Below are 25,152 nucleotides of genomic sequence, written 5' to 3' on the forward strand. Positions count from 1 at the left end.
CCAACTATAAAAACCGTTTGACATCTGTGCTGGCCAATAATGGCTTTTCTACAAAATATTAACATGCTGTTTGTCCAGGGGGTCAAATACTTGTTTTTCCTCATCAGATGGTTATCAATTTTTATAAATTCATATGATGTGATTTTCTGGAATTTTCTTTGGGATTCTGTCTTTCACTGTTAGAATGTACATATGATTAAAATTATAGATTGTTGCATTCTTTGTAAGTGGGCAAACCTGCAAAATCAGCAAGGGGTCAAATACTTATTTCCCCCACTGTATATAGCAGTACATTTAAATTAAAAGTGTGTAATACACTACTTTAGAATTCATCATTCAATATTGCGCATAACAATGCAATTAATCACGATTAACTGCAGAAAATCATGCAATTAATCACGATTAAAAATTTTAATCGTTGCCCAGCACTAGATAAAACATGTTGTACATGCTTTGAGATTCACCGACAGCAGTACTGTTGTTATATTATGATGTAGACAGGGAGAGAGAGAGAGAGAGAGAGAGAGAGAGAGAGAGAGAGAGAGAATTAAAAGATTGTAAGAATGAGGGTTTACTTCAGAAGAGATTCACAGGTTCTCTTGAGGCTATGTTTGAAGATTTTTAAAGATGAAACTGTGAAGCATTACTATGACTCTGACTATTTCTCCGACTCAAGCATGTCTACACTGATTCCCAAAATGCTTTCTACAGTATTCACATCTGTGTGGGATTCGTTTGCTGACAGATTAAAAAAAGTAAGGCTTCCTCCAGAGGAGACCACAAATACAGAGAGCTTGTACAAGTCAAATGAGAAAAATCACGTAATTGTTTTTAACTAATGGCTAAACAGTTGATTCGATTTATGTTGAAAATGCAAATAAAAAGACTGCTACGACAGTGTGTTACATACTCAACAGTGTCATGAGAAGTTGTAGGAGGTGAAAGTTTAGCTGTTTATTTCTCCGGCTATAATGATAACCGTTGGAAAAACACACCTCATCATTTACAGAAAAAAGTGAATGAGAATATATATTTTGAGGGTCTTTAATACTATGGCGTATAGACCACAACTACTGGCCTAATAAATAAAAACAACTAATATCACAATAGTGGCAATAAAAAAAGATCAAATCGTTCACCCCTATTTTTTACCCCAGTAACAGGGCTACTATAGTTGGACAACGCTTCTCCCACTCAGTCCAAAGTGCACCGCGACTGCATCTCGTTTTTGTTTATGACAGAACAGCAAAGTCACATCTAAATTTCATTCACCATATGCTGCTACAGCTCCAGCACAGCCAACCTCTGCTCTTACTTCAGTCATGTCTGCAAAGGTGGGAAAAGAAAACAACAACTCTGATTTAGGCCAGACGGATCACTGCCAAGTATTATGCAGCAGAGCACTGAAGGTTGCTTTAAAAAGATATTTTCGCCTCTGTCTCAAAATTAGAATCTGACAGGAAACTGCATGCCAGCAGTCAATCAAACTGACAAACTCGGTCAAAGAAACAAGTATTTTCGTGTATGTGTGTGTGTGTGTGTATGTGTGTGTGTGTGTGTGTGTGTGTGTGTGTGTGTGTGTGTTTATGTGTGTGTGTGTGTGTGTTGCATCATTCAGGTTGGCGAAGCTGTGCTGTGTCATCTCTGAGCACGTCCCCAAGTGTCACCCCCACCCTGTGACTTCTTCTGCCCACCTTCAACCCTCCTTCACATCAGCAATGAATTCACTTGTGTGAGCCATTCACGACAGGCCGGCTGCTGTAGAGGGGAAGAATCATCACCCCTTACACAGACTCAACAGGCAGCTATACACCCTATGAGCATGCACACACACACACAGTGCAGATTGTCAATATGGAGAGGAAGGATGGAGGCAGATGAGGAAACATCACACTGTGAACATTTATTAAAGGAGACATCTACAGAGGGTCAAGACATAAAGAAAGTCGTAGGAGGCAGATATTCAGGAGCGCTGTGCAGGAGAGAGATTTAGCTGTATCTGTGTGTTCACTGTGGTCCCACAAAAAAACAGCCTTACCAAGCATGCATTAGTAGCAAGTTGGCATGCTTTTACATCATAAACCGTTGGTTGCTTTCCCAAAAGCCACAACACTCATAAACACACACACACACACACACACACACACACTCACACACACACACACACACACAAACACATACACACACACACTCAAACACGCAGGTACGCACACAAGCACACATGAGTTGACCGGTGGAGAGAGTGGGCCAAACGCAGTTCTCAGCTCAATGGACAATCCCACAGTTAGTAAGGGTTTTTAGGTCCAAGCAGCTTACCCAATCATTTATCAGATTAATACTTTTCATGAGAATAAACCAGTCATAGAGAGAGGCATACGGAACGTGTTAAACTGTCCTTATCTGAAAATCAAAGAAATATTGCATGTGTGTGTGTGTGCGTGCGAGCGTGCATGTGTATGTGTGTGTGAGTGTGTGCTAGTGTGGGTATTAGTTAGTGCTGTAGCTTGTGTAAATGTTAAATCTGAATGAAACCATTAGCAAAAAATAATGTGTTTGGACATCTCTGATATTATACTCCCTTGAAATCACAGTAATTGTAATTTAGTAAATGTAATCACAGCTTAGATTTAATGCAGGACTATAAAATATTATTGCTAAAATATCATCAACTACCTCAGTGCTGTACACAGCAGTGGTTAAATTCCTCATTGTTATTATTTTAAACGCGTGGGTCCAAAAATCATCTCTATGTTTCTATCTTGAGAAGGCACATAAATTAGAAAAGTTTTTGATAATTAAATAATAGTAATTTATTAAGCACAAATGCCAAATATTTGCTGGTTCCAGCTTCTCAGATTTTGAGGATGTGATGCTTTTCTTTGTCATACATGATAGTAAACTGAACCTCTCATAGTTTTGGACTGTTGATTGACTAAAACAAGACGTTTAAAGAAATCACCTTGGAGTGTGGGAAATGTTTATCTTCATTATGTTTGGACATTTAATAGGTATTTAATAGGCTGGGCACGTTAACTTCTTATTATCACGTTAACGCATTAATTAACGCCGGCAATTTTTTAATCGCACGTTAATGCATTTTTTTGTTTTATTATTATTTTGAAAGTCTGTTGCTCACTGGCTCTGAATACACATAGGCCTACTGTCAAACCATGGGTCACAGGAGAGGTGGGATGTTGATCAGCCTGCAAATAACCCTCCCAAACAAGCAGTGGAGAGAGGCTTCGGCAGGTTCTCTCAGGTGAACAGAAAAGGAGACAGTGCTCCGCGAGTGAACAGGAAGCGCTCTATGGAAAGTAACCACGGCAACAGCTTCTGTGCACTACACAGCCATAACCTTTTTAACTTAAAATAAAATTATACATAGGCTAACTTTACCTGATAGGCCTGCATTTAGTTTTGCGGGGATGCTCTGCCATGTGAATTCCCTCCTGTTGATGTCCTGATAACTATTTAGAATCTGGAAACTCACAAACAGTGAGGATCAGTCTCTCTTCCAATGATGCTGCGCATCGTGTACAAAAAGTTCAAGACAATTCAACTTCGGCAGCAGGCGGGCGTGTGCGTGAGGCGAGCACAACCGCAACAGTTTAACGGGAACGCACCCAGTACACCTTGTGTTCGACCCCCTCACCTCACTGTAACAGGGAAACTTGCTACTGAACATAGACTGTTTCTGCTGCTCCCTGATAAAAGAAAAATGTTTCTGCTAATACTAGCTCAGAAAAAATCCCAAGAAAACTGAACTCTGATGGTAACTTGTTTTAACAAGCTAGATAAAAGGTAATTCCCTGGCAGTGGCAAATAGCTTTGTTTTAATATTTGATTTGATTACAATAATGTTTAAGTTGATATTAACAAGAAATATTTTATTGCTATTGTGTAAAGGGAATACTGCTGGTAAAAAGCACCTTATTTGTTTAAAGTGTTTGCAAACCACATTTTATTGCACTTTTGTGTATATAGCAGTACATTTAAATCAAAAGCATGCAATACACTAATTTAGAATTCATTATTCAATTTTGCAAGATTAATCGCAAGAAAATCATGCCATTAATCGCGATTAAAAATTTTAATCGTTGCCCAGCACTAAAATGATCAATAAGATAGTCAGCACATTAATCTATAATGAAAATAACTGTTGCTTAAGTATCTTGCCCTCAGTTCCTCTCTTGTGTGTGTATGTTAAGTTGGTGTGATCAAATTGTGAGTGAGCCTTACACTGGAGTCGAGTAGATCGATGCTGTCCAGGCTCTTGCTGCGGTGAATGCGGCCTTTGATGCGACGTAGAGAAGGTTTACCTTGGCTCATGGGCAACGAGAGGGTGGAGGTGGCAGGCATTGCCATAGCACCAGCGCCACCTGTAGCACCTGTAAGCCCATCTGAACAACCGGGGTCACCTGGGGGGGATGTATCCCCATCTTGCGGGGTCACCCTGGAACAGCAAAGGAAAGAGAGACAAAGACGAAATTAAAAATGATGCAGGCAGAATAATACTGTACATGATTTACAGTTTAAGCGCAAGGATGGATCGTCATGGGCTGTCCGTGAGCCAACTTGACAACAAACTTGTTTTGCCTTGATTTATGTTATTTTGTGGGTTAGCTAACTTGGTGTTAGTATATTCCGCAGCTAATGTGGCTAGCACGCTCGACGATGTTCGACTAATGTTGTAATATTGAGGGACAGTCAAGAGAAACTGTGTGAACGTTAAGCCTCATCTGTAGCCAACAAAATAACAAGCGTAGTAGGATGGATGCCTGGCTGTAACTGTTTTTTTTCATGTAGCTTTTTGTGGAACTTTTACTACAACTCAATTGTTAGTTGTTATACGAAAGCCTATTCTGTCCTGCACCGGTGTGTGTGTGTGTTGCTGTTGTTTGTAAATGTATTTGATAGACATGCCCTGAAGGTAACAACATCACTACATGTGATAAAGAAATGGTCAAACTGCAGGAATTAATTTGCTTGGCAACGTTGTTAAACTTTGACTAGTGCCCAGCTTGCTCAGACCATAAAGCTGCAGTTAGTGGCAACGCTGGGCAGTGAGGTGAGATCCACAGATTAACTTACAAGGCATTGTTGCACCAAAGTACTTCATTTATCATAAATAAAGCAATTTACAAAATCATAAATGAAGTAATTTAAAAAAACAAAACAAAAATGGTGATATTACCACACATGGGGCCGCTGAGCCACAATAAATTACTTTACTGCAACAGCCAGCCCTATGTACAAGTTCCAAACGGCAGACAGACATAGTTACCAACTAGCCGGTGGACAGAGTAGAGTAATTAGCAGCTGAAGAGCCAGATATATCTCTGAGGAGCTGGTAGAGACCAAAACTGAGTTAAAAGGCCACATGGTCAGAAACTGACTTCAGAAGAATGCTACTGTTGCTCTGTATCTGCTGGATGTGTTCATAGGTAGGTTTGCAACTATGTTTGCCATAAATAATTAATAAGGTGATATGTCTCCACTGGGGCTGCAACTAATAATTACTTTCATTGTCGATTAATCTGTCATTTTCTCGATTCATCAATTAGTTCTTTGGTCTATATAATGTCAGAAAATGGTGAATAATTTCTATCAGTGTTTCCCAAAACTCAAGATGACGTCTTCAAATGTCTTGTTTGGTCCACAACCCAAGGACATTCAGTTTACTGCCACAGAGCAGTAAAGAAATCAGAAAATATTTACATTCAAGAAGCTTGTAGAGAATTAATAGTTGCAGATCTAGTTTCCGTTAAGATTTTTAAAAAAAAGTGAATGCAGATTTAAGTTCAGGCAAATGTATGTCACCTGAATGCACCTGTTGCATTTCATTTTAAGCTTTATTCTGTGTGGTGAGAAACCAAATGCAGAGTTTACACCATTCACAGTTTCAGTTTCACAGTAATGACAGCTTTAATTGAGAGTGCAAATATATCTGAGACTTCTGGTATGTCTTAAACTCTCGAATGTTTCTGATGTTGTATGGCTTGTGGGCTCAACAAGTTAAATTAAATACCACATGATTCCCAATGATCACGTTTTCTCTGAAGAGCAATCAGCACTGCACGCACTGCTAGAAGGCACTGCTCCATATCTGAGGGAAAACATAAAGATGCCTGAGTGACATAACTTCCCTCTTGCTTACTTGATTACTTTTTAAAGGACATCTTCTCTTGTTGGCTGTAGTGGATTTCAAGCAAGTGTGAATAATTTGGCTGAATGTCAGCGGGTAGCCTGCAGATGGAGACTAGGTATGGAGCATCCATTCGTGTTCTATTATTAAGCCACAATGAAGCTGCTTTACTGCTAGCATGCATGGCTGCAGGGGGAGGGGATTTCCAATGTAACTTCAGGTGAATTGCCAGGGGAAATTTCCACTCACTTTAACTCTGACAATATCCAACCTCACGCCTTAAAGAGCTAAAAGCTCTTCTACGACTGACTCAGTGTAACCAGCTACAGCTGAAGTGATGGCGCTTGGCAGAATAGCATGAATCCTTTGAAAGAGAAGACGACTATTTTTGTACTTTTGAGGAATATCATGATGACAAGTCCATCGGTCAGTTCAAAAGCTTGTACAAAAGCATTAGACGGTGTTGGAGTTGATGACACAAGACAATCTTCAGGAAAAAAAGATAAACCTACTGACAACCTGTCAGTCTCTCTGGGCATGGAGCACACATTTACAGGTCTTGATCTGGTGAAAGATAGTTTATCTTTTCATTTCATGAAACTACTTTTTAGAGCGCAATTATAGGCGAATCAATATGCACATCATTTTAACACATCACTGAATGTAACACATATACAAGGCAAAATTCTGATCTATTGACATTAGGCATTTTTATTTGATTTGCTTCAAGGGCGATTTTTTCCCTCTGTTTTCACAACAAGCAACAGCAACACGGCAACTTAACGAGTGCAGATCACCTCAGCAGGTAAAGTCAATAAAACCACACTCTGCCAAGTTAGCAGTGAAATGACAACAAATGTGTCCACTCTAACACTTGCCATTATGGCATGACTGACAACAGAGTGGCTTCTACCCAAATGCAGAACTCATATTTCCAAAACCTAAATCATCATCATTTGTTCATTTTGGTGACATTTTAATTGTGACGCACTGAAAAAGGAAAAGTCCGAGGATCATCAAAGTCATTGGTATTCATCGACTGGGGATCATGGATGTCTCTAGTTGCTGAAATATTTCAGTCACAACCAAAGTGATGGGATGACAGACCAACAATGCAAGTTTTTGTTTTCTGGACACCATACTTCTGAAAATATACATAAATTGAGAAATAAATAATGTACAGCACATTTATCCAAACCGCCTTACAATTGCTATATATGACAGAGATCGCATGCCTCTGGAACAACTAGGCGTTAAGCGTCTTGCACAGGGACACATTGGTGCATGGGTCACAGTAGGGAGTTGAACCTGGGTCTCTCACACCAAAGGCAGGCATCTTATCCATTGCGCCACCACCACCCCATGTGGACAAAAAATCTTTACCATCTTGTAAGTACAAATACAGGTACAGACCCTCAGCTACAGAGAGTCCTAAAATGTAATTAGTGCCTTTCAATCCCTGTCCTCTGTTGTGACCTGTGTACAAAGCCCACTCATGTGCATATTTACCAACAGCCGGAACACAAACACAGAGGAGGCGCCCGGGCCCTGTCACTGTAATCCCAGTGTTGCTTTTACAAGGGGATTCCATTCATATATCCAGCAGCGGCTTATGAAGCTCTGTGGGTTTCTAAGAATGAGGAGTGCTGACATGGATTGTATCTGTGTGAGTTAAGGAGGGCAGTTTACAACCTGTGCTGTCGCCTCCTCACTGCTAATCCTATACTAATACATACACAGAGAAACAAAGATACATGGAGTATTTGGCTCAAGGATTTTATGCACACTTCCACAATCAGGTGACATTTTTTTAAGCAATGTGGATCACTACATCAAGATCAAAACAAGGAGTTGACTGATTAAAACAAACCTTAAAAGAAAAAAGTGAATGTAAATGAAAAAGTCTATTTACCTTTGGAAGATGCCTATAGTTCTATTTTCATGTCATTTAAAGAAAAGACTTGCTCAGATGGTAATTTTTCTTTTTTCTGCGCTTTTGTCCTCTTTTATTTTACCTAATACAACACAGACTTGCAAAATAACTTGAGCCATGTATGAAAATAGAAAGACAGAAACATTTTGTTGACTGAAAGTATGGTTAATATTTTAATATTAAAAGTACACAGAACACCAGAAGGAGCAGTGGAGAAGTATGACTGCTCACTTGCTGCTGGCCTATGAATGATTTATCTTATGTGATGCTGCAGGATTTTAGTAAGATATATTGAGCCACGCAAGCCAGTGGATTAGACACAGTATGGCTGTCTGTGCAGACATAAGTTAGTTTCACTTTTCACTGCCTCTAGGGAAATATGGAGAAGCTCACAAACATGCTAGAGTGCACTCACAGTGCACACCCAAAGTGACCCCTTCAGCGCAAGCAACAGACAATGTCGACATCTTACAGCACAAAAATAAAGGAATAACAAGACACATCAGGCAGTGACTGCAGTGAGAAGTGAAGTTTATGAATATTCCATGAGACTTCAGCCCAAAATAGAGTATCTCCCTCCTGCCCTGGATTTAAGAGGCTACTGGCAAAGCTTTACATATTACCTCATCGCAGAATCCCAGCAATTTGTAAATGTTATTGCCTAACTGTAAAAAAACAAACAAAAAAACCCCCACCTTTAGTTGATTCATCAATTGATTTATGTAAGGCAGAACAGTACTGTATGTTCTTCAATTATAATTTGGTTAGATGTAAAGACATGATTAAATTACAATCGATAAAATGAATACATTTATCAAAAAATAATTAATTCATTAATTTAAAAAGGTTGCATCATTCCAGACTAACATCACACTATAAGAGGATTATATAAGTTCATCTTTGACCTTGGAAACAACAGTTGATAAAACAGTCTAACACAGAGTCAATTTCTTAGCTGTTCTCATGTCACATGAATTTCATCAGCAGTTGGAGTTTGCCCAATTGTCACTGAAGTGTAGATTTTTAAATTTCCACTTTTTGTCTGTGGACATAAAAGCTGAGGTTCAAAAGATGATGTGATATGATCAAAAATGTGATATGATCAAAACCTCCACAACAGCTACTTAATGGACCCTGTAGTCAAACTGTCTCAAGCTCCGCTTTTGAGCCAATATGGACAAGAAGTCCATGAAGTATAAATAATATGAACCTCTACTATTCCATGACAACTGAGCTCCATCTGCTGATGAAGATCGTGTGATATGATTTAAAGCTCTAGAGCAAGCCATTAAACTGATATTGGCTGTGTTTGAAGTGGGTAAAAATGCTGTCTTAGAAGATGTCTTACAGAAGAGTGAGGCATCAATCATCCTGTCTCATACGATGCCTTCAAACAGTCAGTTTTGAAGGCATCGTTAATGATGACTCGATGATCTGTGTGCCTGCGGTAACTCACAAAAAATTGACAAGATGGCAGACAAACAAGCCGAATTCGTCTACAAATGTAAGTTTTTAGTACTTTTTAGCCTGTGACTGTAACCTACCAAGTTTGTTTGGTATGATTTCTGAGGCATCTGTTCATCCATTTGCCTTTTCAATACCTAGCTGACACTAAGGCTAGTGACTGACAGCCAGAAGAGAAACAAGACGCCGTGCTGACATCACACGTTGCCGTGAGTGCTGCCCTGAAACCAATGTTCTTAGAAGATGCCTTCACTAGAAAGTTAGGCTTCTGAGGCACCTGTCTCATACAGAACACTGACGCTAGCTGCCTGAAAGCATCTTAAGAACACAAAGAATATATGATGATGATCAGAGATTTAAAAAATATTATATCAAATATATTATATAATATTTACTTTATTTATTTCATTTGTATTACTATATGTATGATTAAAATTTATATTCAATGGTTATAAGTGTACTTTTCAGAAAGTCTTATGGCCGACACGCAGCCATGTCTGCCAGATCAGCTCCGGGAGTCTGGATTAATTAGCTGACGTTATCCACTCAAGACAGTATTTTGCTATGTTAGCTGTCAAGCAATACGTCCACTTAATCTAACATTAGCCATGAAACCACAATATCACAACATATTTCATATGCTTTGTAATAAAGCTCTGACTTTGGACTTTGTGTTATGGTGGGTGCCGGCCATTTGTTGAGGTTAGCAGACTCCATTTCTGAGCTAACATTAGCTAATGTTGCACTGTTGGCACTGAGGTGGAGAAGGCATTGAAGTGTGTGCATCAACCCACATCCTTTACAAAGAAATCAGTCAATAGGCAACCGAGAAAGCCGGGGAATGCATTTTTATATTTAAACCAGTAAAATACTTTGTTTGTAGACAGTTGAACTATTCTCTTCAACGGGTGATAACAGGGGATGGGCTAAGGGTTGGGGGGCTACCACTCTGAGGTAGTGTGTTATGACATATCTTAAGATGGAGCGCACATTGCAGAACAATTGGTTCCATTCTGTGAGGACTACAGAAATAGTGATCCCACCACAGATTTCCTGTCCTCCTCTGCCCAGGTGGTTTTAACTAGACAAGAATGCCTTACTACGATTTCCCTTCAACTGCTTTTATATCATGTATATGAATAACAATGGACAATGCTCTGACCAAAATTTTAAACAGAGTTCTGATGGATGCCCTTTGATCCTGTGATTTGCCTTTGTTCATATCTTCCAGTTCATCAGGCGACAGTGGTACATCCAAAATAGCTCCGCTGATTCTTCCTCTTTCCTTTTATATCCTCAGACCTTTTCAAAGAAGCTTGTTAGTCATTGGTTTTACTTACACCACCTTTACTTTTACCATATAAACTCACTCACCAACCAGGGCAGGTGGGAAAAACAAAAGTTGGAGAAAAAAGACCAAAAAAAGCTGAAACTCAAGGAGACAGGTGAACAAAGCATGAAGGAGCACAGGGCCGAAAGACAAAAGGACTAAGACCGTAACGCAAAGGGACAAAGGACAGAGGGACATTGTCAGCTTATGGCTCAGAGGTCGTCCTCACTGCTTCGTAATGCCCGACTGTTCAGCTGGAAGTGATGGCAGCCGATGAACATGCATCATTCTGCTCTGCTCACGGCCCCCCTCCTACTTCAGGGGACAAGGGGTGACAAGAGGTGCATGACACATATATGTTGGCTGGCTAAAAACATCCTTGACAACATCCAAGGAGAAAGAAAAGAAAACAAGGAAACATAACAAAGCTTATTATTTAGTAGTTGTAGTCTGTAAGCCCTTTGAAAGCCACCTGTGCAGACAGAAAATCTGTGGTGAGATCAAGACTCTGATTAGGCCAGACGGGCCAGACAGATGGACAGACCAGATTAGGCATATAGACATGTATCAAACCAGGCGGGACACGACGCTCATGTCCGAGTGCTGTCTGACCCCTGTGGAGAGGAGGGTGACAGGCAGATCAAATGCTGGTTTCAAAAAGCAAGGCTGCTCCCATGTGCATAACACACATCAATAAATACAAACACAAACTCAGCTTTAAGGCACATGAAAACTCAATGTGTGAGCAGAGATTTGCTGTGTGGGACAAGCTGGGCTAAAGCAAACGTAGCCTGAGATGCTGCCCTATCTATTGCATACATCATCCCACCAACCATAAGTATGTTTTATACATTTTGCTTTGCTTTTGCAACCTTTGATTTTTACAGATAACTGCCCGCTACAAGAAGGGGAAAGTCCTGAAAGAAGCTTAAACAAACACAGGAAGAGGTGTCAGTAGTACTAATAGCTGTTAGTGTGGCTCCATCTATTTCTTGAAAATGGACACTTAAGCTATACTGTGGAGACTAAGCATATAGCTTTGACCTGGGCGTCAATGCAAATAAGATGTGATAACAAAACTGGATTATAGAGGTCAAACACTAGTGTACCCACTTGGCTTCACAGCTTCCTCTAATCAGAAGTGGGAGCCCTCTGAGGTCATTATGGTCATTGTAAAACATTCTCCAATGGAAATACAGACCAGTTTATCATTACAAAAAAACAAGAGTAAAAGCAGCAGCCATGTTTGTGAAATTCAGAGTGGGATGGTAAAAAGACAATACTGATGATGTTGCATAATTAGGCTATAAGGTATTTCAGGTCAATACAAATTATAAGAATACTAAGAATACTAAAGGGTTATGCTTGATTTTCACTGAGCTACTATAGTTAATTCATAACAGTGGTCCGCTTAATTTTGTTATGTCGTTACTCTCATCCTATAATGTGGCTGCAAACAGAAAAACAAAAAAACGTGGTCACAGGAAACTCTCCCTTGCTGGTACACCAGAGTACTTGAGGAAACAAGCTGCAACATTTTCAATCCAAGAAACTACCAAATCTTGTTCAAAACATCCATGTTTCCTCATTATTGTTTGGGTTTGACTTTCCAACGACATAGCAATGCTTGTGGCAACTAACTCACCAATCTAATGGAAGATAAAAATCTATCTAAAGTCATTAAACACTAAATAATGATCAGCAATAATATGTGATTTGTAGTTAATGTGATGCTTAAAGACCATGATAAAAAAGGATCATCACTAAGGGTGCTTTAGACACATAGCAGCCTATTTCACTGACAACCTCTTTCTGATTTCCAGACACTCTACTTCACTACAGTATAATGTTAAATCATATTAAGAAAAATGAAATGCCTCCTGTAACATTAGAAAATCTCAATGCTGACAGACAGATATAAAACTGCCAGGCACAGGGAAATAAAAGAATAAATTGGGATCTCTGTCAGATAAAAGTGGATCCCCCTCTGCTGTGTCCTTCTCTATCTGAGGGACGGCAGTGATGGATTCCATCTTGTCAGCACCCTGTGAGCCATCGTGACAGTCGAGAGTCACCAGAGGCCGAGAACGTGTGACTCACAGATTCTAAAAGTCATTGCTGCTCCGCATCTGACTCTGACTAGAGACGATGAGTCTCTGATAGGCCTCTGTTACCATCACTGACGCCAACAGGCTCTTTGAGCAGCCATTACCAGACCCTTAGTTAGGCTCCCCATTACCAGAATCCAGACCTGCTCTCTGTAAGAACTGCAGCCAGACTCAAGGAGGATGCAGCTGAAGAGTCAAAGTTGTATTATCACTAGTATAGCACTTCACTACGATTTAGAAAGAACAAGAACATCTTGAACAGTACATTTGCCTCAAGACGTTACAGGAAGCTACAGATTAAAAATACACATTTTAATTTGGTACGCACTGTATTAAACAAACATGACTTAATATTATTTCAAAGAATTCATTACTGGTGCAAATACAAAACTTCAGTTTTGGCAGCAATGCCAAACTTACGCTTTATTTCGATATCAGACTTTGAAGAGTAGAATTTCCTTGTATGTGCAAACTTACTTAGCAATAAACCTGATCTGATCTGAATCTAATAAGCAAGCCTGACTAAAAGACATCTAAGGGGTGTACCCAACTAAGAATTTACATAGTCGAATCAGAATTTTTTAAGCATTCCGTATAGTTGACTGATGGTCAAATCATGTATGTATTTCAGGGGGGGTTGTTACACACGGTAGCTCTGCTTTAATCTTGCGAAGCTGCAGAGCTGCAGTCTCTATTCATTAGTCACTGTAACATACACCGTACAATTTACATAATGTTGACCATTTTCTCTCTGTTCCGCTCGCCTGCCATGAACCGGTCATGCGAGTCGCGATTCCTCGTGGGTTTTTTCCAAGTGCTGTTGGTCTATCAATGGTGATAAATGATTCAAACATCCCACAAAGTTCACATGCACAACCCTTCACATCACCAGCAACCTTTCTGTTGTTGCCTTTAGATTCTGTCTGCCCAACCATTGCTAGCACCTCTAAGGTAAAAAACAATGAGAATCCAGAGCAGATCAAAAATACCCTCATATATCATTTTGATCCCGTGTGGGAGCATTTAGGATTCTCAGTAAATAATAGCAACACTGAACAGAACACATAGTACTGGATATATGTAATTAGCAAAATGTCAAACAAAGCTCACACAGACCCATTACATTTATTCAGTTAGCTGACGCTTTTATTCAAGGCGACTTACAATTGCTATATATGTCAGAGGTTACACGCCTCTGGAGCAACTAGGGGTTAAGTGTCTCGCTCAGAGACACAATGGTGTCTCATAGTGGATTCAAACCCAGGTCTCTCACACCAAAGGCATGTGTCTTATCCACTGCCCTGTCACCACCCACCCGATAAATATGACGACAACAACAACATACCTCTACAAGAACTAAAGGTTTCAGAACTATTAACATATGTCATAACCAATAGCTTCTATGCTATATTGATATAGCATGAACAGATGATGATGCTGTTCGCGCTAAACATGCCAAAAAATGTGTAGCAAACGGCAACAACAAAGATAAAATGGCTGTAAAGAAAAAAACTGTGAGAAATACAGGTTGTGGCAGTGAACAGGACAAAGAGGTGTGAACATTTGTCATAACTGGGGAGAAATATGGGAGATTTCTGACCCCGGGAGGAAACCGGGAGAGGGCAATGAAAAATGGGAGTCTCGTGGGAAAATCAGGAGGGTTGGCAAGTATGACTCTCACACTGGCACAGACACTCACAAATCTACACTGACACACACCCACACCAACAAACACGTAAACACACACCCACAGGATGCCCGGAGAGCGGGTGGGGGTAAGGGGGTGAGCCACGAGTCAATAAACCCTGTGTAATCTGTTCCCTTTAGTGGCATAAACCATCTGAGAGGAGATTACAACCGTTCTGCCAAAGTAAGAACATGCGAGTTCCTAATGGACAGAAACTCTGAATAGAAACGCACACACAAAAAATACATGTGTGCACCTTCGCATATACTCTATATAGCGTTGTGGAGAGTAAAAGTAGTGTGCTACACGACCGCCATGAAGTCATGACTAGTGTTTTTAAGATCAGACTTCATAACTTTAATACAAAAAGGCTTTTTTTGACTTTAGGGAGACCGATACTGAGAGTGATGGAGAAAAAAAACCAAGTATTTCTGCATGTTTTTCAGAAAAGTACTGATTATCATGACAGGCCCACCCTGGACTTGGGCTCCTGCTGAGGTAACTAATGCGCGGCATTGTCAGTTTGTGTGAGCTTACGCATCATGGCCTCCATGAGTGGGACTGGAAGAGTAGAGGGGGTAGGACAGGAATAGTTGAATGTGTGTGCTCCTCTGAAGAGCTGGGAGGGAGGACGTGTGGACAGGCAAATCAGAGGGCAGAGAGGCTGCTGCATGTGTGCGTGTGCATGTGTGTGTGTGTGTGTGTGTGTGTTGGGGAGAAGAAGGGACGCTGACTTTATGCATCATTAAACAGGTGGACTGAAAACACCAGGCGGAGCTGCAGAGTAGACATCTGGCACACAAAACAGGACAATACACCCACATATTAGGAAGAGCTGCGACCAGTTTTAACACACGTCATCAGGCTAATTATTATTTATGGATCATCTCAAACTAATTACAATGCAGTGATTATTATAGACCGCTGTGTGTTTTGTATAATGAGTGTCATGTACTGTAGGTCCTGTACTGTTGTTCCTCAATGACGTTTTCGTTTTTTTGATGTGATGATTTATAGTTAGCGCATTAACTCCATGTTATTAATATTGGACAACACTTTAAACAATTAAACTACAAGAGGAATAAGACAATACGCTGATTATTACAGCTAAACAAATTAACAGAGTAATCGGATATTAAGGTTGTAATCGGATCAAGCATAACTCGATTAACAATGTTTGGTTAAGTACACCTGAAACAAAACAAATTGGTGACTTCTCACAGACATTGTAGCAGATGTGTGATAAGCAAAAAACCACACTAGTCAGTGAGACTTGGCTGGACCACAGCAAAGCTGGGCCACCCCTCTAAATACAAATGTCTGTCCCTGACTGAAAGATGAAGTTACACCACCGGTCGGTCGAATGTAGGAGTATCCCGACTGGCCGTTGATTTTTCAAACTGAATAGGTCCTGAATTATGTACTAAGGAGGCACTGATTATGCTTGTGCGAGGCAACATGGTGCGTGCACAGAGGCGTTTATGCTCAACATGCTATCCATTGCAGTATTCTCCAAAACACCAGGGGGTGTACAAACAAAATATTCTGTGAAGAAGCAGGGAGTGTTACCAGAAGAACACCATCAACCACACACATTCATGGACATTTGTTTTGTCTGTAAAGTCAAGTTTTAGGAACAACAAATGTTTTATAATCAATAAAGGTTGAATATCCTCTATACAATTTGATTCTGCCCTTTGCAAGATGGAGCAATTATGACAATGAGATTACTAAATTCCCGGTATGTAAAAAAGCCACCATTTCAATGAGCTCTCTACATACACATGAATCTACCAAGATTGTTGTTGTTTTTCACATTATTCAAATGCCATTCTTTTTGCCTCAGCAACATTAAAGCAATGCATATGGTAAATGCAGTTTTCTGTAAACGCTGTAAAGTTGCTGCAGATGGTCGACAGGAGTACCCGTAAAGTACATGTACTGAGTAATTACATCATAAAATCACCTGTTCAGAATATGCACTTGACACCTTTTGGCTTTACTGAGCTTAGATTATGGAAGAGGTGGTAATCATGATCATGTACAGAGCCAACTAATTATTATTGGGCTGCATCATTGTCCATATATAAAATGCAATACACATAAACATTCTCATTCAGTAAAATAAATGATACCAAGTGAATAATTTTGTGATCAAGTGAAACATGATGGATGGAGGGGAGTAGATTTTTAATCAAGGGGGTCGAGTGTTTCGGAAGATCATAAAACCATTTGGCGCACAACCACCCCCACATTTAACTGTTCACCTGCTCTTAGAAAAAAAGTAATGTCTCCATTATGTCTTCTTGTTTGGTTTAAGGAACAGTAACACAATATGACTTTGGGGCTTTTGTTGCTACGAAAACATTACCTGAGTGCGCCTGAGTCAGTTCTAAATCATCTCACGTCTGCATTTTTTTACTGTAACTATTATCACAAACAAAACCTTGTGCCGTGTCTTGGATTTCACCATCAGCATTTTTTCTGCATCATCCCCTCAACCACGGCTCTCAACTCAACCTTATGGCGTGGATGGAAGGACCTCCAACTGCAGAAAGTATATTGACATTTGCTCCCAACTTGTTTCATTTGCACCCAATTCAATTCAACAGCTTTTGAGAACAAGCCACATTTGATATTGAATTTAGGACACTAGAGCACTTATTTTTATACTCTCTTGAATAACACTGTCATCTTGTCATGTATAAAGTTACAAACTGCTCAGCAGGGTTTCTTTTGAAGTTTTTATTCTGTGCCACATAGGTCAAAAGAGTGAACCGGATGCAACACAGTGCGCTTGAATAATACTGCATGTATAGCAATGTTGGGGGAAAACTGTTTTCCTGGGCTGAGCTAAAAAACTAAACTACAACTAAATAAGGCCAACCATAGGCGGCTATAAAAAGAGATGGACTGACGGGTGGATGAATAGATAGAGCTATAATAAGTAGCTCCTCCAGCAGTTATCTGTTATATTCCTACCACCATTAGCTTACCACACATCTGGATATAAACGTGACTATAAAACAACTCATGTAAACTTGGTTATTAGGTAAGTCATCCAATTTAAAATTATGCCTTACATTATTGAGTGTTACCTCAATCTAGGTATTCACAGTAACTGAGTTACTTGTGCGCACGCAAGGCTGCTGATTCTAACCTCTGACTTCACACTGAATAAAGACAAACATGGCATCCCATTGAATGCATGGGGTGACTTCATGAAACACACACTGCAGGCACACGCTGGCTCAGCTTCCCTTCGTTAAAGTGGCTGTCGGAGGCAATACAGTAATCCTGTTTTAATGGCCGTGCCCCTTCCCCCACCATGAAGTGATGGCCCCAGACATACAGCCGCGCCTCTCTTAAGGGAGAAGTGTCAAAACCCAGTCACCACCATGTCCTTTGCAACACATATTTGACGGGGCAGTCACGAGCTAAGAGGAGAAAAACCTATCCTTTTCCCCTGTGTGGTGCCTTCTGATCCAGTCAGGTGTGTGACTCCAGACGACTGTGCATGCCAGTTATAAAGCCATGTGTTCCTATATATAGGATGAACGACCATTACAATAAACCAGTGTTTGTCTTCTCACTGTAAAGTAATGCCAATCTGGAAGGATTATACCCCATGCTCAATGTTATCTATGTGGATTACAGAAGAAGAAGAACTGAATGTTCCCAATGTGCAAATAATGAGAGCCTATGATTAGTCTACTCTGCTGTGTAATGGTTTTTGATTTTCCTGTTTTTTTAATTAATGAGCCTTACAATATCAATGAGCAAAAAAAAAGCTACAGATTTACAGTTTACCTATGACCTATAGTGTAATCATAACACAGGAGATCTGGTGTAACAGCCTACTATCATTGCAGGGGCTGCAACTAACGATTCTTTTCATTATTGATTAGTCTGAGGATTATATCTTGATAAAGCGACTGGTTGTTTGTTCTATAAAAGGGCAGAAAATAGTGAACATCACCATGTCCATCACATGAAGCCCAAGGTGACGTCTTTAATTGTCTTGTCTTGTCTGACCAACAGTCCAAAACCCCTCAAATATTCAGTTTAATATCACAAAAGAGAAAGAAAAGCAAATCTTTACATTGGAAAAACTGGAACTAGAGAATGTTGAGCATTTTTGCTTGAAAGGCGACTTAAATGATTAATGGTTGCAGATTTATTTTCTATCAACAAATCCATTATTTAGTAAAGAGAACATCTTTGGATTTTAGTCTGTTAGTTGGACAAAGCAAACATTTTGAAGGTGACACCTTGGATTCTGGGCCTTGTGACGGCTAGTATTGGAAGTATTTTGGGTCATATTATATGCTTCATTAGACAGTCAACAGTAGTGATGTGACAAGACTCTAACTGGGGACATTGCGCTTCATGGTCAGCACCTTAAACCTAATTTTTCACTATTTTCTGAAAATTTACACATCAAATGATAATTAAAAATAATCAACAGTTTAACTGATAGTGAAAATAATCCTTGGTTCCAGCCCAACAATGCAGTACAACCAATCAAAAAGAGAAATTGATGATAACAAACAGATAAATCTAAAAAGTATAGGTGACTCCTATAAAGTACAGAGCAGGTAAGGTTGGTGGCTCAGCTAGGTGCATGGTGAAAAATGTACAGATGGGCAAATACTAACAAACTTTGATAAGAAATAAATTAAGTGGAAACATTCAAATAAAAACACACAAGCTGCCAATGATCTTGACTACTTAGCATCACTCCTACACATGGTGAACTAAATGGAGGCAGCATACTGAATAAATGAGACATCACGAGACATTGTTTTTACTACATCAGATCAAAAAATAGATTTGAGAACAGAGACCTGGTGAGAAAATTCTAAACACCAAAATTACACACGGAAGCTTCAAATGAATGATCGTTAAAAGGCTTGGGGAAGGAGAACAAGCAGTGCGTGCAGGTGCGGACTGTATCGGACGGCGCTCAGCATTGTTTTATGCTGTTGTTGTGAATACACCTGCTCTGTATTGTCCGCTCCCCCGACCGCTTGCATGTGAAACTCACCCTCGCCGGCGGATCATAACAAACAGTTCGCCAAGCGAAACACAGAGGCACAGCACGCACACAGCACCGAGCTCCTGTGCAAGCCTCTTCTTCCCTGGCTAAACGCCTGCTGTGTGCGGATGTCACCGTCGTGAATCTGAACCAGTTGTTGAAGGCGAAGGGAGATGGAGGCAGCCGACTTCCGTCAACAGCTGCTCGGCTTCAACTTCACACGAGACACAGGAGAAGGGGAAAGGGGGCCAGCTTTTCATGCCAACAAGGTAAAGCATTTTAAAGCTATTTTTTTCTCCACATGAAGACACACTATACCTTTGCCACTCTTTTCACGCACGCACGCACCAACACACGCACATACTCATCCTCACGCGCACCTCCGCCTCCTTCTCTCTACTCACCACAGCTGTCTCTTAGTGGGAAGGCAGTCTTTGTTGGAGGCTGTCACTCCCATGGCCATCTGCATCACCGTGATATATTTCTGGTACTTCATTTTGTCCTCCTTTACTACTGCCGCTACTGCTGCTGCTACCACTACTACTACTTCCACTACTACTTCGACTTCTAGGAATCCGCGCGCCACAAAAGCGGCACAGGTGAGCGTGCATTCAAATGTCTGTTATTGTCCCCTGGCACCCGCGGCATCCTTAGTATCAAAAACGCCATTTCCACGTCTGGAGGACTGCTGACAGTGAACATTTTCCCCGAGGAGCTCAACGAAAGGTACCACGCCGCCGCGACCCATGTCTCTAATCTCATTAGAGCTCAGAATAGATTGGCTAATCCATTCAATTTTAGTCAGGACCGGGTCATTGTGGTGGTTCGCCCCGTAGCGGCCACTTTTTTTCTCTCTTTCTTCCTTTTCTGTTTGTTTGTTTGTTTGCTTTTACCCCGGTTTGTCTCTGTGGAGTAAAAGAGTCGAGAGAAAGGGACAAACAGAGTCAGAGATAGGATGCAGCGGCGGTGGCACCCAAACGTCTGCGAGGTAGGAAAGAGAGCGCGCGTGTGTCCAACGAGAGAGAGGGAGAGAGCAGGGGGAGTGACAGAGGAGGGGGGAGGAGGAGGAGGAGGACAGAGAGAGAGAGAGAGAGACGGCGATGTAATGGCTTAAGAGGGGGGAACCTACTACTGCTGAGTAATATCTCAGTGTTGTAAAACTGGAGGATGTCTTGGTTATCATTTTCTCAGGCTTGTAAATTTTCAATTTATCCTGTATATATTTAAGAGCTTTTAATTTGTAAAATGTGATGCACATATGGGCATTTCTGTAAGGCTCATTCACTGCTTGTAATCTGGAACATTGAAAATCATCCTTTACTAATGTTGCACCATCATTTGCACCTTTATTTGATTTTTTTTTCTACTTCTACTATGAATTTATTATATTTTAAAATGTGTGTCTATTTTATCTTACAGTGTATATGTATATATTTAGTATATTTGTGTGATGTGGCAAAACTAGATCGATAAATTGGCCGGGCAGCTAAGTTTGAGGATGAGTCTCCGTTTCATAGTTTGTCCACAATGTACAATGTGCTGCCCATTTAGCCACATTTATTTAAAAATACAATGTAACAGATCCTTAAAAAATGTTTGTTACATGTAAAAAATGACTATCTACATTTGCTTGACCTCTCAAATATCTATGTTGGTAGGAGCCACGGTAATATTTATTTAACTATGTGTATCAAGCATCTTGGCACAAACGTTTCCTTTGGGATAAGTTAAGTTTTATATTTTCTTATGTAAGAACAACAGACTTGTTTTCATTTCATATAACTACTGACCTTGTTGCTTAAATCTCAATCTCCTTAAGTAGCCACACAGTCCCGCTCTGCAGGTTTGACTGAACAAGGAGGCAAGTCAGTATGATCTTATTGGCAGCTCAATGAAACTGAGCCAAGTAAAGCCAATTAAGAAATCACTCCAAAAGGGCAGAAGTAACATTAAAAACAATCCAATTAATTTATCTTGCTTATTTTATAATAATAAATGCAAAGTATAAATACATCAAATGGTTGCTATAGTAGCTTTCAATAATGAGATAACAATATTATGTATACTTTGCGATTTTTAAGGTAATTAAGTTTTTCTATTGGTTTCCAGTCTCTATGATAACATGTGTTTTATTCTTTTTCATCTCTTAAGGCCAAGCCAGAGAGTAATGCAAGGCCCAGGTCATTTTTACTCAACCTTTGGGGGCTTATAGTTCTCAGAGTCTCTGAAGATCAATTCAGTGATTGATTCGGTGTCAAATTTAAAGGCCTAGTAAACCCGAGTCTTTAGTGAGTCCTCAAGGACGAGGGGGGCATCAGAGGAGTCCGCGTGCACAAGATCTAACAGTGACACCCCGTGTGCTGCATGGCGTCTGTCAAAGAGGCAAAACAGTGTTTTTTTAGGACTGTGGAGTGATTATGAGGAGTGTGATGTAACCATAAAAACTGTTCACAGACTCCCTCTGTATAAACCCCTTGGGCAGGACCATCAACCTTTAAAGAAGTTGGCAGTGACGCTGGAGAGCATCCCACATTTTTTACAATGAAACTGCACCATGAGGTGAGACTGCACATCACTGTCACTGTATTTACATATTTGCTCAGACTAATAAACAGAATGAAGGAAGGGAGAACTGCAGTGTATAAACCATAGTCCACTTGAGATGGCCCATGCACCAGAAAAAGTAAATCTAGATATAAACTCTATCAGGAATGAATAACACCACAATAAAATTGCCAAGGAGAGAAGTCAGACAGCCAGTGCAAAGGCAGGTAACTCCTGCTGGATGAGGCAAGCTGGTGAGCAGCTGGTGGGGAAGGTCAGTGGGGAAACTGCTGTTATCAGCACTGCTTGATATTGGCAGCTATGAAAACAACAGAAAATTCACCAAAATAAACCTCAGCACAGTCCACCTCTACTTTCCTCCGACTCCTCTGATGTTTACAGTTTTTGGAGTTGGAAAGAGGATTAAGTAAACACACACACGCGCAGAGGCACACCAGTGGCCTGAAGGAGACTAAGGATGGTGAGGTCATCACAGCAGTGATATGGTCTTTAGCCAGGACAGTGGAGACTGTGAATGACGCACAGCACTCAGCAGACCGACAATATTCCCTTTAATCTCTGCTAATAAATATGATTTACTGGTACTTGGTGATACTGACTTGCAAATGGACTCCATCAGCCCACACACTCAAAATAGGTCCTCCTTGTCTCTAACATAACATACTATTACTGTTAAAGTGCTCAGTATGTAGCATTTGCTAATTTTGCTAGCCTCAAACATTAAGAATTGCTGAATGGTTCAGTTATTTGTCATTCGCTTGATGGCCACAAGAAAATGTCTATGTGTGTACATCTTTAAACTTGCACCAGGAGTCTATTTCATCATAATTACAGTCACAGATATAAACGGCTAACTTGCCCAAAACCCAGCTGTCACAGTTTTGATCTTACAGTTGTTTAGGGAGAGATGGAGAAGAGCACTGGATTGGTTTGAGAGTGAGATTTCCCTCAGGAGCAGCAACCATCCAAATGTGTTGATCCCCCAACCACACACACACCGTAAATTACACTATCCCCTGGCCCCTGGCCACGATTAATCACATGACCACAGCAGCCAGATTAAATCTGTAGCCTTGGACTGTTCTCCTGTCTCACTCTTTCTCTGCCTCTCTTTCATGCACGTGGCATACAAATAATCAACAAGCACGCACAGCATGAGTAGACATCTGCTGAGCATACAATAACACACATACAGATTACAACTTTGAGTGTGTTATCATGGACATTAGACAGTGTGTGTCATCATCCACCTGTTATCGCTTACTTCTTGTATAGTTATCATACCCATCCTGAACAGTCTGAAGGCTACAGCTCTCTATCTCAGTGCAACGTGGATGCTGTATGCACCCTGTAACTCAACACTTCACTGCAGAGCTTTAATATCTCGCTGCCAGACCTGCATCACCACGGCAACACTGGCTTTGGGCCGTGCTAAGGTGGCCCTGATACATGATACACTGCCATAGTCAAAAGCAAAGTGATGTGAGTTGAACAGGTATGAGAAAAAGAGCTTTTCACTTTCATATAGAGCTCAAACAATTAATTGGCAGCTGTTCTGATAATCAATGAACTGTTTGAGTCAATTTTCAACCATGAATTCCAAGCAACTTGATGGTTCAAGCTTCGCACATGTGTAGATGTTCTCAAATGTGAAGAAAATCTATGGGTTTTGGAAATTCGAAGCCTTAGGGAAAAATACTTTCACCTTAGGGAATCATGATGGACATTTTTCACTGTTTTATATAACAAACGATTGATTGATTATCAGGTGATGAGTTCTACGGCTGTAATTGAGTGAAAAGTCTTCAGTCTTGATTGAAAGATTTCTACTAAGCGTGCTACTAGATGTAGTGGAAGGCCGTTCCAGAGATAAGGGGTGGTAGGCAAATACTCTTAAAACAACAGATTTTGGTTAACAGAAGGTATGTACAGGAGACCCACATTGAGAGCGAAGAGGGCATGGCGGTGCATATGGGATAATTAGCTCATATAAATAAGGTGGTGTCCAAGTCCATGCATAGACCTTAAAATCGGCTCTAGCTTCCACTATCAGTGCCAGTGAAGAGCGGACAGAATGGGAGTTGATCTATTTTTTTTCTTGTCAAGATCCTAGCTGCAGCATTGTGAACAAGTTGAAGGCTTCTAGCAGCACAACAAGGAAGATCGGAGAACAGGGCATTACAATAATCAAGCCTGGAAGATACAGAATCAGAATCAGAAAGAGCTTTATTCTTTATTGCCAAGTAGTATTTTACACTTATAATGATGAATTTGCTTTGGTGATAAGGTGCTACACATAGACAAATGTACAGTTAAATAAATGTAGAAATATATAAATATGAATGCATGCATGGATTACAGTTTCGGAATCAAGGAATGATACATCGGATTTTAACAATATTTTAACAGGTTGCAGCCCTACTTTCATATTATGGTCTTTGATTTGCATCATGTGGGAAAAATCTATGGGCTCAAATACGATTATTAATTTGAATGTAGGACTCTCAAGTCAACTGAAATCACTTGATAGGATTTGTCTCTTACCATTAAATAGCTGTTCCTCCCAGTGAAATCAAAACTCACATTGAAGTAATGTACAAAACATTATAATGTAATGAAACAAATGGTAGCGTTTATAATATGCCTATGAGGTTAAATGTGCTTCTTTACATCAAGCTTCCCTTTAATTTAGACTAACTAGGAAGGCGCAAAATTATTACAAGTACATGGAAAGCGTTGCTAAAATGGGACGCTGAATTAAATAATATATGCAGTGGCAGAATGTCACTATGGAGAACATCCTTTTATAATTTGGATTGTAAATGGTGAGCTAAAATTAGATCTAAGATGGCATTGGGTCCACTTCCAAACCGATCTGCGAT

The 25,152-nt window shown here is 40.3% G+C and overlaps 1 protein-coding gene across 9 annotated transcripts in view; it reads right to left on the reverse strand.

Moving 5' to 3' along the window:
- The window catches only part of tjp1a (tight junction protein 1a), a 109,212-nt gene extending 88,962 nt beyond the window's left edge, over nucleotides 1-20,250 (reverse strand). For 2 of the 9 annotated variants that reach the window (XM_046032534.1, XM_046032536.1), the window contains exons 1-2: nucleotides 20,110-20,245; nucleotides 4,240-4,453 (exon numbers count right to left, since the gene is read on the reverse strand). In XM_046032534.1, the coding sequence (XP_045888490.1) occupies nucleotides 4,240-4,453; nucleotides 20,110-20,201 (306 nt within the window). In that variant the 5' untranslated portion in view covers nucleotides 20,202-20,245. Of the gene's footprint in view, nucleotides 1-4,239; nucleotides 4,454-20,109 lie in introns of all 9 variants that reach the window. The other 7 variants (XM_046032537.1, XM_046032531.1, XM_046032532.1 and 4 more) reach the window with 7 other exon arrangements.
- Nucleotides 20,251-25,152: the final 4,902 nt, after the last annotated feature.

This window comes from Micropterus dolomieu, linkage group LG20 (genome assembly GCF_021292245.1).
Source record: "Micropterus dolomieu isolate WLL.071019.BEF.003 ecotype Adirondacks linkage group LG20, ASM2129224v1, whole genome shotgun sequence".
Lineage (NCBI taxonomy): Eukaryota > Metazoa > Chordata > Actinopteri > Centrarchiformes > Centrarchidae > Micropterus > Micropterus dolomieu.